This window comes from Artemia sp. Qi Xiang Cuo, chromosome 4, assembly GCF_049724085.1.
Source record: "Artemia sp. Qi Xiang Cuo chromosome 4, ASM4972408v1, whole genome shotgun sequence".
NCBI lineage: Eukaryota > Metazoa > Arthropoda > Branchiopoda > Anostraca > Artemiidae > Artemia > Artemia sp. Qi Xiang Cuo.
This window is the reverse complement of record NC_142797.1, coordinates 40,712,966-40,725,699: the sequence shown is the minus strand read 5'-3', so window position 1 is coordinate 40,725,699 and position 12,734 is coordinate 40,712,966. Positions and strand designations below refer to the sequence as shown.

At 33.7% G+C, this 12,734-nt stretch overlaps 1 protein-coding gene across 3 annotated transcripts in view; it reads right to left on the bottom strand.

The window, feature by feature from the left end:
- Positions 1–12,734, bottom strand: part of LOC148953108 (uncharacterized) — a 270,457-nt gene that overhangs the window by 20,110 nt on the left and 237,613 nt on the right. The window contains exon 8 of one of the 3 annotated variants that reach the window (XM_089087533.1): positions 5,048–5,148. The exons of the other annotated variants lie outside the window; for them this stretch is intronic. Within the exon in view, the coding sequence (XP_088943659.1) occupies positions 5,065–5,148 (84 nt within the window). The 3' untranslated portion in view covers positions 5,048–5,064. Of the gene's footprint in view, positions 1–5,047; positions 5,149–12,734 lie in introns of those variants that run through there. 3 annotated transcript variants of the gene reach the window in all.

Below are 12,734 nucleotides of genomic sequence, written 5' to 3'. Positions count from 1 at the left end.
TAAATTTTCTTAAATTCAGTTCCGACTTTTCACATAGAGATGAAAAAATTTAAAGTTCTGTTCCAAATAGTTTCCCGGAAGAAGAAAAGTTCAACTTCAATTCTGAATTTTCTCAATGAAAATGAAATAAGTTATTGATCAATTCTATTTTCCCAAAATAATATAAAAATTTTCCACTCCAGTTCAGATTTTTCTCAAAGAGATGAAAAAATTTTAAATACTATTCCAAATATTTCTTAGAGGATAGAAAAGTTCAAATTCTCTTCTTAATTTTACCAAAGAACATAATTCAATTCTAATTTCTCCAGAGAAAATAAAAAGCTTCCAGTTCAGTTTTAAGTTCGCCAAGACATAAAAAATTTAAAGTTCACTTCTAAATTTTTCCGTAGAAGATAGGAAAAGTTAAACTATGATTGTGATTATTTTCAATGAAGATAAAAAGTTTCACTATAATTCTAAATTTTCTTAAATTCAGTTCCGAATTTTCACAAAGAGATGAAAAAATTTAAAGTTCTGTTCCAAATTTTTCATATAAGATAGGAAAAGTTATACTTTCATCGTGAATATTCAAGTTCTCTTCTGAATTTTACCAAAGAACACAATTCAATTCTAATTTCTCCAGAGAAAATAAAAAGCTTCCACTTAAGTTTTAAGTTCACCAAGACATAAAAAATTTAAAGTTCAGTTCTAAATTTTTCCGTAGAAGATATGAAAAGTTATACTATGATTGTGATTATTTTCCATGAAGATAAAAAGTTTCACTTTAATTCTAAATTTTCTTAAATTCAGTTCTGACTTTTCACATAGAGATGAAAAAATTTAAAGTTCTGTTCCAAATTTTTCATAGATGATTGGAAAAGTTATACTTTGATCGTGAATATTCAAGTTCTTTTCTGAATTTTACCAAAGAACATAATTCAATTCTAATTTCTCCAGAGAAAATAAAAAGCTTCCACGTCAGTTTTAAGTTCACCAAGACATAAAAATTTAAAGTTCATTTCTAAATTTTTCCATAGAAGATAGGAAAAGTTATACTATGATTGTGATTATTTTCCATGAAGATAAAAAGTTTCACTTTAATTCTAAATTTTTTTTAATTCAGTTCCGACTTTTCTCAGAGATGAAAAAATTTAAAGTTCTGTTCCAAATTTTTCATATAAGATAGGAAAAATTATACTTTGATTGTGAATATTCTTCATGAAGATATGGAGCTCCACTTCAATTCTGAGTTTTCTTGAAGAAGTGCAAAATGTACAAGTTCTCTTCTGAATTTTCATAGAGAAGAGAAAAAAAGTTAGCTCAATTCTGAAATTTACCAATGAAAAGGATAAAGCTTCCATCTCAGTTCCTAATTTCTCAAAGACATAAAAAATTTAAAGTTCAAATCTAAATTTTTCCATAGAAGATAGGAATGGTTATACTATGATTGTGATTATTTTCCATGAAGATAAAAAGTTTCACTTTATTTCTAATTTTTCTTTAATTCAGTTCATTCATCGAACCACCAAAAACAATAGGTTAGGTTAGGTATAAATAAATATTAATAAATAATTGGAAACATTTCTCTATGTTTAAGTTAGGTAAGGTAAGGTTAACTTATCATGAGCACTATTGTTTTTGGTGGTTAGATGAATGAACTGAATTTAAGAAAAATTAGAAATAAGGTGAAACTTTTTATCTTCATGGAAAATAGTCACAATCATAGTATAACCATTCCTATCTTCTATGGAAAGATTTAGAATTGAACTTTAAATTTTTTATGTCTTTGAGAAATTAGGAACTGAAAAGGAAGCTTTTTCATTTTCATTGGTAAATTTCAGAATTGAGCTAATTTTTTTTCTCTTCTCTATGAAAATTCAGAAGAGAACTTGTACATTTTGCACTTCTTCGAGAAAACTCAGAATTAAAGTGGAGCTCCATATCTTCATGAAGAATATTCATAATCAAAGTATAACTTTTCCTATCTTCTATGAAAAATTTGGAACAGAACTTTAAATTTTTTCATCTCTTTTAGAAAAGTCGGAACAGAATTAAAGAAATTTTAGAATTAAAGTGAAACTTTTTATGTTAATGGAAAATAATCACAATCATAGCATAACTTTTCCTATCTTCTACGGAAAAATTTGAACTGAATTTTAAATTTTTATGTCTTGGTGAACTTAAAACTGAAGTGGAAGCTTTTTATTTTCTCTGGAGAAATTAGAATTGAATTGTGTTCTTTGGTAAAATTCAGAAGAGAACTTGAATATTCACGATCAAAGCATAACTTTTCCAATCTTCTATCGAAAATTTGGAACAGAACTTTAAATTTTTTCATCTCTATGTGAAAAGTCGGAACTGAATTTAAGAAAATTTAGAATTAGAGTGAAACTTTTTATCTTCATGGAAAATAATCACAATCATGATATAAATTTTCCTATTTTCTATGGAAAAATTTAGAACTAAACTTTAAATTTTTTATGTCTTGGAGAACTTAAAACTGAAGTGGAAGCTTTTTATTTTCTCTGGAGAAATTAGAATTGAATTGTGTTCTTTGGTAAAATTCAGAACAGAACTTGAATATTCATGATGAAAGTATAACTTTTCCTATCTTCTATGAAAAATTTGGAACAGAACTTTAAATTTTTTCATCTCTTTGTGAAAACTGGGAACTGAATTTAAGAAAATTTAGAATTATAGTGAAACTTTTTATCTTCATTGAAAATAATCACAATCATAGTATAACTTTTCCTATCTTCTACGGAAAAATTTAGAAATGAACTTTAAATTTTTTATGTCTTGGCGAACTTAAAATTGAAGTGGAAGCTTTTTATTTTCTCTGGAGAAATTAGAATTGAATTCTGTTCTTTGGTAAAATTCAGAAGAGAACTTGAACTTTTCTATCTTCCATGAAAAATTTGGAACAGTATTTAAAATTTTTTCATCTCTTTGAGAAAAATCTGAACTGAAGTGGAAAATTTTTATATTATTTTAGAAAAAAGAATTGATCAATAACTTATTTCATTTTCATTGAGAAAATTCAGAATCGAAGTTGAACTTTTCTTCTTCCGGGAAAATATTTGGAACAGAACTTCAAATTTTTTCATCTCTTTGAGAAAGGTCGGAACTGAATTTAAGAAAATTTAGAATTAAAGTCAAACTTTTTATCTTCATGGAAAATAATCACAATCATAGTATAACTTTTCCTATCTTCTACGGAAAAATTTAGAACTGAACTTTAATTTTTTTATGTCTTGGTGAACTTAAAACTGAAGTGGAAGCTTTTTATTTTCTCTGGAGAAATTAGGATTGAATTGTTTTCTTTGGTAAAATTCAGAAGAGAACTTGAATATTCACGATCAAAGCATAACTTTTCCAATCTTCTATCGAAAATTTGGAACAGAACTTTAAATTTTTTCATCTCTTTGTGAAAATTCGGAACTGAATTTAAGAAAATTTAGAATTATAGTGAAACTTTTTATCTTCATTGAAAATAATCACAATCATAGTATAACTTTTCCTATCTTCTACGGAAAAATTTAGAAGTGAACTTTAAATTTTTTATGTCTTGGTGAACTTAAAATTGAAGTGGAAGCTTTTTATTTTCTCTGGAGAAATTAGAATTGAATTCTGTTCTTTGGTAAAATTCAGAATAGAACCTGAACTTTTCTATCTTCCATGAAAAATTTGGAACAGTATTTTAAATTTTTTCATCTCTTCGAGAAAAATTTGAACTGAAGTGGAAAATTTTTATATTATTTTAGAAAAAAGAATTGATCAATAACTTATTTCATATTCATTGAGAAAATTCAGAATCGAAGTTGAACTTTTCTTCTTCCGGGAAACTATTTGGAACAGAACTTTAAATTTTTTCATCTCTATGTGAAAGGTCGGAACTGAATTTAAGAAAATTTAGAATTAAAGTGAAACTTTTTATCTTCATGGAAAATAATCACAATCATAGTTTAACTTTTCCTATCTTCTATGGAAAAATTTAGAATTGAACTTTAAATTTTTTATGTCTCGGTGAACTTAAAACTGAAGTGAGAACTCTTTATTTTCTCTAAAGAAATTACATTTGAATTTTGTTCTTTGGTAAAATTCAGAAGAGAACTTGAACTTTTCTATCTTATATGAAAAATTTGGAAGAATATTTTAAATTTTTTCATCTATTTGAGAAAAATCTGAACTGAAGTTGAAAATTTTTATATTATTTTGAGAAAATAGAATTGATCAATAACTTATTTCATTTTCATTGAGAAAATTCAGAAGTGAACTTGAACTTTTCTATCTTCTATGAAAAATTTGGAACTGTATTTAAAATTGTTTCATCTCTTCGAGAAAAATCTGAACTGAAGTGGAAAATTTGGTATCTTTGGTAGAAAACTTGCTAGTTCGAACAGAAAAAGTGTGAAATTTGTGTGTGTTCAGTAAAAGTATGTTAGTTTTAAGGTAAAATATTGTTAATTTGATGAGAAGGTTTGTTAGTGTTAAGCAAAACTTTGTGTGTGTAAATTTCCAATCAAATGAGTCCTCTCTGAAGTTTATACGAGCATCCCTTTCATAAGAACCATATACCCCCTCTCAGGAAAACACTTATAATGCCTACTCCCTGGGTCCTGGGGGGTTGTGTTGACACAACCCCCCAGGTAAATGTTTTTGAGGAGGATACCTTGGGGGAAGTATCCTCCTCAAAAACATAATTTCTATCTGGAAATCAACCTCGTAGAACAAAATGACTATCTCAAAATTTTGATTGAATGTGTTTGGGAAAATGGTGGGCGTGGAAGGGGCGTTAGTTGCCTTCCAATCACTTTTCACCATTAAAAAGGGCACTAGAACTCTCGATTTTCAATCGAATGAGCCCCCTTTGAAGTTTATGCGAGAACCCCTTCCATATGAAGTGCCATAGGGAAAAACAAAATAATAATAAATAATAATAAAATATTGGAGCCGTATGGTCTTTACTATAGGCAACGTTATAGCGTTGCATAAGTCGTGATGGGAATAACAATTTGGTTGTTTGATCTTGACTTATGTTCCGGACGGTCTCCTGGGGTGTAAGATGCGCGCTCATCTGCTTGATTAAACAGTACAAGAAGTCGTTTCTGAAGTTGTCTCGCCATCTCTTCCTTGGTCTGTCGGGGCGGCGACTGCCATGTACTCTACCTGCGAAAATAACTTTTGTAGTCGTGAATTCTCCATTCGGTGGACGTGGCCCAGATATCTAAGTTTATGTAGGCGCACTTTCTAGAGTGTTGTTGTTTTTCGCATCACCTTTTCCCGAAGTTCTTGGTTAGAGACTATGTCGAGGCATGTTATACCGGCTATACATTAAAGGCATTGTGCTTCGAATGTTGAAATTTTTTGCTCGTCCTCCAGTTTCAGAGTCAACGTCTCGCAGGCGTATAGGGCAACAGAAAAGATTAAGGAGTTGAAGAGTCCTGGTCATGTTTATTAACAAACAATAAAACACAAAGACTTTAGTAATAATTGTGAGCCAACAAAGTGAGTACGAAAAGGACATTCAGAAAGACAAATCCTTCACAGATATTTCCTTCTTTCCTCAATCAAAGACCATTTAGTTTTTAATCATATACTCTATTAGTTCCTCTCCATCTACCTCTCTAAGCATTTGAACTATATTTCTCCGAATTTCTTTAACGAATTTCTTTAGCGACAAGGCAATAAAGGCAACAAATATAAAAATTTTGCAGTGCTACTTTTGTAATTTTCAGAATCTTAAACCATTCTTGACTTCGTATATATTTTTTTTTACTCCTGTCCCATACATTCTTTCTCGTTCCAGAGCTTGTTGAAACGATACTCCGTGATTTCGTTTCTTTTGATTGTTGAGGCTGCCCATGCAAAATGTTTCAAACAATTCAACTGCTTGTCTCTTTTTTTTCAAATTTTGAACTACTCGCAACACTACCCCCGACTGCATAAAACAAGTTACAGAGTAGGCTAGGCGTCCACTAGCTCCAATATTTATTAACTTAGTTGTAACACATAATTTTGCCTTATTTTGCCCCTCAATGTAATTGATGCATATTTATTTCATTTCATATTGCTAAGTCTTGTTTAAGCTGGGAAGATATTAATAATAGAATGCTAATTGCTTATTTTATGACTAAAATTTTAAAATTTTATGACTTTCAGGGTATCAGTTATAGTAGTATATGCCACTGTAGAACCGACTGACATTCGCCCTCCGATCGTTTTTGACTATTAAAAAGGGCAGTAGTCCTCTCAATTCCCAATTGAAGGAGTCCTTCTTGAAGTTTCTACGACAACGCTGGCAAAGACCTATTTTCCATAACTTTCAATTACGTTGAACAAAATGGCAATATTAAAATTTTGGTTAGATGTGTTTGGGGAAATGGTGGGCGTGAGAGGGGGGTTTGTTGCCCTCCAATCACTTTCGACTATTAGAAAGGGCACTAGCCCATTCAATTTTAACTTACAACCCTTGCGCTAAGTGCTGTGGGGGAGTATCATCCTCAAAGACATATTATCAGGACTCTTCAGCTATGTTGAACAAAGTGGAAATCACAAAATTTTTACTGGATGTTTTTCGGGAAACGGTGGGCATGGGAAGGGTGTTAATTTTCCTCCAATCACTTTTGACTATTAAAAAGGGCACTAACCCTTCGAAGTTTCGAAGTTTTCGAAGTTTTATGACAACGCTATATATAAAAACCCTGTAATCCCCCAGGGCTGAACTTACAGCCCTTGCCTTAAGGGGTGTGTGTGTGAGGGGGGGGGGGGGGTTATAATCCTCAAAGACATAATATCCAGGACTTTTAACTACATTGGAAAAATGGCTATCTCGAAATTTTGATTGGATGTGTTTCGGAAATGGTGGGCGTGAGAGGAGGGTTAGTTAACCTCCAATCAGTTTCGACTAGCCTATTAAAAAGGGCACTAGCCCTTTCAATTTCCAATTTAATGAGCCCTTTTCGAAGCTGAATGAGCCTTTTCGAAGTTTTTACGACAACATTTTCCGTGAAAAACCTTATATACCCCAAGGGCATACCTTACAACACTTGCCTTGAAGGCTGGGGGGGGTGTCATCATTAAAAAACTAATTTCCGGAAGTTTCATCTAGGTTGAACAAAATAGCTTCCTCAAAATTTTGATTAGATGTGTTTGGGGAAATGGGGGGTGTGAGAGGGGGGTTAGTTGCCCTCCAATCAGTTTCGACTAGCCTATTAAAAAGGGCACTAGCCCTTTCAATTTCCAATTTAATGAGCCCTTTTCGAAGCTGAATGAGCCTTTTTGAAGTTTTTACGACAACATTTTCCATGAAAAACCTTATATACCCCAAGGGCATACCTTACAACAATTGCCTTGAAGGCTGGGGGGGGTGTCATCATTAAAAACCTAATTTCCGGAAGTTTCATCTACGTTGAACAAAATAGCTACCTCAAAATTTGAGATCAGATGTGTTTGGGGAAATGGTGGGTGTGAGAGGGGGGTTAGTTGCCCTCCAATCACTTTTGACTGTTAAAAAGGGCACTAGGTCTTTCAATTTCCAATCAAAGGAGCCCTTTTTGAAGTTTCTACGAAAACGCTTTCTATAAGAGCCTTATAAGCCCCCAGGTCATAACAAACAACCCTTGCCCTGAGGGGTTTGGGGGGTTGTCATCCTCAAAATCATAATTTCCAGAACTTTCAACTACGCTGAAAAAAATGCCTATCTAAAAATTTTAATTGGATGTGTTTGGGGAAATGGTGGGCGTGAGAGGGGGGGGGGGGTGAGTTGCTCTCCAATCACATTCGACTATTAAAAAGGGCACTAGCCCTTTCAATTTCCAATCAAATGAGCTTTTTCTTGAAGTTACTACGACAACACTTTCTGTAAAAACCTTAAACACCCCCAGGGTATAACTTACACCCCTTGCCCTGAGGGCTCTGAGGGGCTTATAATCCTAAGAGACCTAACTTCCAGAACTTTTAACTACGTTGAACAGACTGAATATCTCAAAATTTTTATTGCATGTGTTTGGGGAAGTGGTGGGCGTGAGAGGGGGGTTAGTTGCCCACCAATTACTTTCAAATATTAAAAAGGGCACTAGCCCTTTCAATTTCCAAGCGAATGAGCCCTTTTTAAAGTTTTGCCACAACCTTTTCTATAAAAACCTTATATGCCCCCAGGGCATAACTTAAAAACCTTGCCCTGAGGGCTGTAGGGGAAGTTTCATCCGCAAATACATAATTTCTGGACCTTTAAACTACGTTGAAGAAAATGTCTATCTCAGAATTTTGATTGGATGTGTTTGGGAAAATGGTGGGTGTGAGAGGGGGGTTGGTTCCCCTCAAATCACTTTCGACTAATAAAAAGGCCACTAGTCCTTTGAATTTCAAATCGAATGAGCCCTTTTTGAATTTTCTACGAAAACACTTTCTATTAAAACTTTAAATGTCCCCAGGGCATAACTTACAATCCTTACCCTGAGGGGTTTGAGGTTACTGTCATCCTCAAAGACCCAATTTCCAGAACTATCTCAAAATTTTTATTGTATGTGTTTGGAGAAATGGTGGGCGTGGGAGGGGGTTTAGTTGCCTTCTAATAACTTTCGACTATTTAAAAGGGCGCTAGCCCTTTGAATTTCCCATCGAATGAGCCCTTTTTCAAGTTTCTACAACAAAGCTTTTAATAAAAACCTTATATACCCTCAGGGCATAACTTGTACCCCTTGCCCTTAAAACTGGGAGGGAGTGTCCTGCTCCAAGATATAATTTCCAGAACTTTCAACTGCGTTGAACTATATGGCTATCTCAAAATTGGATAAGTTTGGGGAAATGGTGGGCGTGGAAGGGGTGTTAGTTGCCTTCAAATCACTTTCAACTATTAAAAAGGGCACTAGCCATTTAAATATCCAATCGAATGAGCCCTTTTTGAAGTTTCTACGACAACACTTTCTATGGAAACCTTATTTGCCCCAAGGCATAAGTTATAACCCTTACCCTAAGGGCTCTGGAGAGGGGGATGGGAGGGTTGTCATTCTCAAAGACCTAATTTTTAGAACTTTCAACTACGTTGAGCAAAATGGTTATCTCAAAATTTTGATTGGATGTGTTTGGGTTAAAGTTGGGCGTGAGAGGGGGGTTATTTGCCGTTCAATAACTTTCGACTATTAAAAAGGGCACTAGCCCTTTGAATTTTCAATCGAATGAACCCTTTTTGAAATTTCTACGACAAAAATTTCTATAAAAACCTTATATGCCCCCAGGGCATAACTTACAACCTTTACCCTGAGGGTTGTGGGAGGAGTGTCCTCCTCAAAAATATAATTTCTATCTGGAAATCAACCACGTTGAACAAAATGTTTATCTCAAAATTTTGATTGGATGTGTTTGGGGGAATGGTGGGCGTGAAAGGGGTGTTAGTTGCCTTCCAATCACTTTTGACTATTAAAAAGGGCACTGACCATTCCAATTTCTAATCGAATGAGCCTTTTCGGAGTTTCTATGACAACTCTTTCGATACGAAGTGCCCTGGTCTGAAAAGAAATTAATAATACATTGTGCCAACATCGTTCTTTACTTAGGCAGTGCTATTGCGCTGCCCATGATATTTTAACGCCCAGGTCGGTAGGAATAGGGATAGATAGTATCCTAGCCTAGGTAAATTTGGTGTAGGAAAAGAAAACAATAATGGATACAGACTTTTACAATTTGTAGGTATAAAAATCTAGTTTTAACAATCGGTGTTAGGTCATAAAGTGGCCCATAAGTTGACATGGTATTCACATGATGGTAAGACAGCATACCTTGTTGATCATGTTATAGTAAACCGAAGACTAGTAGGATTAATACAAGATACTAAGGTATATAGGAGTCCTGTTATTGATCTTAAAAGTAAAGATCACCATCGAGTAGGGTCTAGGGTTAATTTAAAGCTGAAATTTCGGAAGGGTATTTACCTCCCAGGAAAATATAATGATGATGGTAGACTCCAGGATGAAAACTTGAGAGAAACTTTCCAGGAACAGTTGAATACTAAACTTAAGAGCTTGAAATTTGACAATGTGGAAGATGGATGAAATAATCATAGAAAAACCATTTGTGAAGTTGCTGACGGTGTATTAGGGAAGAAAGTTAGGACTGCAGCTAGAAATATTAGTGTAAAAGCTTTATGTTTAATAGAGAGTAGAAGGGGCTTGTACAAGAATTATCTGAGTGATAGATCATATGAAAACAAAAGGAATGTAAAGGAAGTGGAGAAAGCATTAAAATATGAACTGAGGAGGTGTGAAGTGGATGCCATGGAAAAAATAGCCGGGGATCATGAGGATGCAGCTAGACGACATAATAGTAAAATACTGTACTGGTAGGTTAATAAATAGAGAGCGAATAGTCAATGCGAACTTTTCCCAGTTAAGATAGGAATTGCACCACAATGATTGAGAAGGAAAGAGTTAAAGGGAGATGGACAGAACATTTTGAGAATTTGCTAAATCGAGATAGAGTTGCAGGAAAAGAAATAGAGGAAAATGAAAAAATTTGTCATGCCTTGGGTGTGAAGGAAGATTTGTTCTGTGAGGAAGAATTAGCGACAGTCCTAAAAGGATTAAAAAATAATAAGACTCCAGGTGCTGATAGTGTAGTAAATGAGTTTCTTATATGTGGTGGCTCTGAGGTTAGAAATACGTTGCTAAAGATTATGAAAATGATTTTTGAAAAGGGGAAGCTCCTAACGGTTTTAGGAAAACCTTAATTAAACCAATGCATAAGAAAGGTGACAAGAGTGAGTATGATAATTATCGAGGCATTATTTTGGTCTCTGTAGGTAGCAGATTACTTACTAATAGGATACTTTTTAGACTGAGAGATACTGTGTAACTGTAAGTAAGGAGCGACCCGGCTCAATGGTAACCGAAACTCTAAAACACGGAATTTTGATACCAATAGATACATCAAGTGAATCAGATTTTAATTTTGATTTCAAAAATATAAGTTTCATTAAGTTTAATCTTACCCATCAAAAGTTACGCGCCTGAGAAAATTTGGCTGATTTTCGAAAAAAGGGGGAAAGACCCCCTAAAAGTTATAGAACCTTAATGAAAATCACACCATCATATTTAGTGTGTCCGAGAACCCAACTGTAGAGGTTTCAAGCTCCTATCTACAAAAATGTGGAATTTTCCATTTTTTGCCAGAAGAAAGATCACGGATGCGTGTTTATTTGTGTTTTTTTTTTCTTTTCCCCAGGGGTAATCGTATTGACCCAGTGGTCCTAGAATATCGTAGGAGTGCTCATTGGAACTGAGATTAAAAGTTCTAGTGCCCTTTTTAAGCGACCAAAAAAATGGAGGGCAACTAGGCCCCCTCCCACTCTAATTTTTTTCTCAAAGTCACCCAATTAAAATTTTGAGATAGCCATTTTGTTCAGCATAGTCGAAAATCTAATAAATATGTCTTTTAGGATGACTTAATCCCCCACAGTTCCCAGGGGAAGGGTTGCAAGTTATGAACTTTGCCCATTGTTTACATATAGTATTGGTTATTGGGAAGTATACAGACATGTACAGGAAAGATTTTTTTCTGGTGGGGGGGGGGGGTGGAGGAGGGGGTTACTCGGGAGAATCTTTTCGTGGAGGATGTTTCTTTGGGGTAAGGGACATTTCTATGAAGGGTGCGCCGGATTTCCAAGCATTATTGAAAAAACGATCAGAAATTAAATTAAAAAAAAAAAAAATTTTCAACTGAAAGTAAGAAGCAACATTAGAACTTAAAACGAACAGAAATTATTACGTATATGAGGGGGTTCTCCCCCAAGTCAATACCTCGCTCTTTACGCTACAGTTTTTTTTTTAGTGCTTTCAAAAGAGATATCTATTCTATTTAAACGGCATTTGTGATTCAGAGGTTTGTGAATTAAAATTTTTTTTTAACTTTTAACAGAGCGTGGTATTGACTAAGGGGAGAACCCCCTCATATACGTAATAAGAAAAACAATAATAAAAAAACAAGCGATACGGCTCAATAGTAATCGAAACATTTAAAAACGGAATGTTGATGTCAATAAATGTATCAAAAGAATGGGCTTATAATGCTGATTCTAAATATATAAATCTTATTAAGTTTAGTATTACTCATCAAAGACTACCAGCCTAAGAAAATTTACCTGATTTTTTAAAGAGGGGGGAAACATCCCCTACAAGTGAAAGAATTTTAATGAAAATCACACCGTCAGACTCAGCGTATCAAAAAACCCTATTACATAGGTTTCAGGCTCATATCTGCAAAAATCTGCAACTTTGTATTTTTTGCCAGAAGAAAAATATACGAATATAGAAGTTCGTTACGTAAGTTAATTTATAAATTACGCTAGAACCAAATTTAGAGACAGCCATTTAGCAAAAGAAAGTAAAATTTTTATGCAAATTTTGTTTACTTATTCAATGACGGTGAGCCAAAATCAAAGCTGCATTAACTAAAAAACGATCAGAAATTAAAAAAAAAAAACAAGTTTTATAAACTGAAAGTAAGGAGCGATATTAAAACTTAAAACGAACAGAAATTATTCCGTATTTGAAAGGAGCTGTCTTCTCCTCAACGCCTCTCTCTTTACGCTAAAGTTTGACTCTGTCTCACAACTTTACTTTTAAAACAATAAAAAACTTTGGCGTAAAGAGCGAAGCGTTGAGGAGGGGACAGTTTTAAGGTCGCTCCTTACTTTCAGTTTAAAAAACTTGTTTTTTTTAATTTAATTTTAAAAAAAGAACAGTACGGTTTAAAAAAAA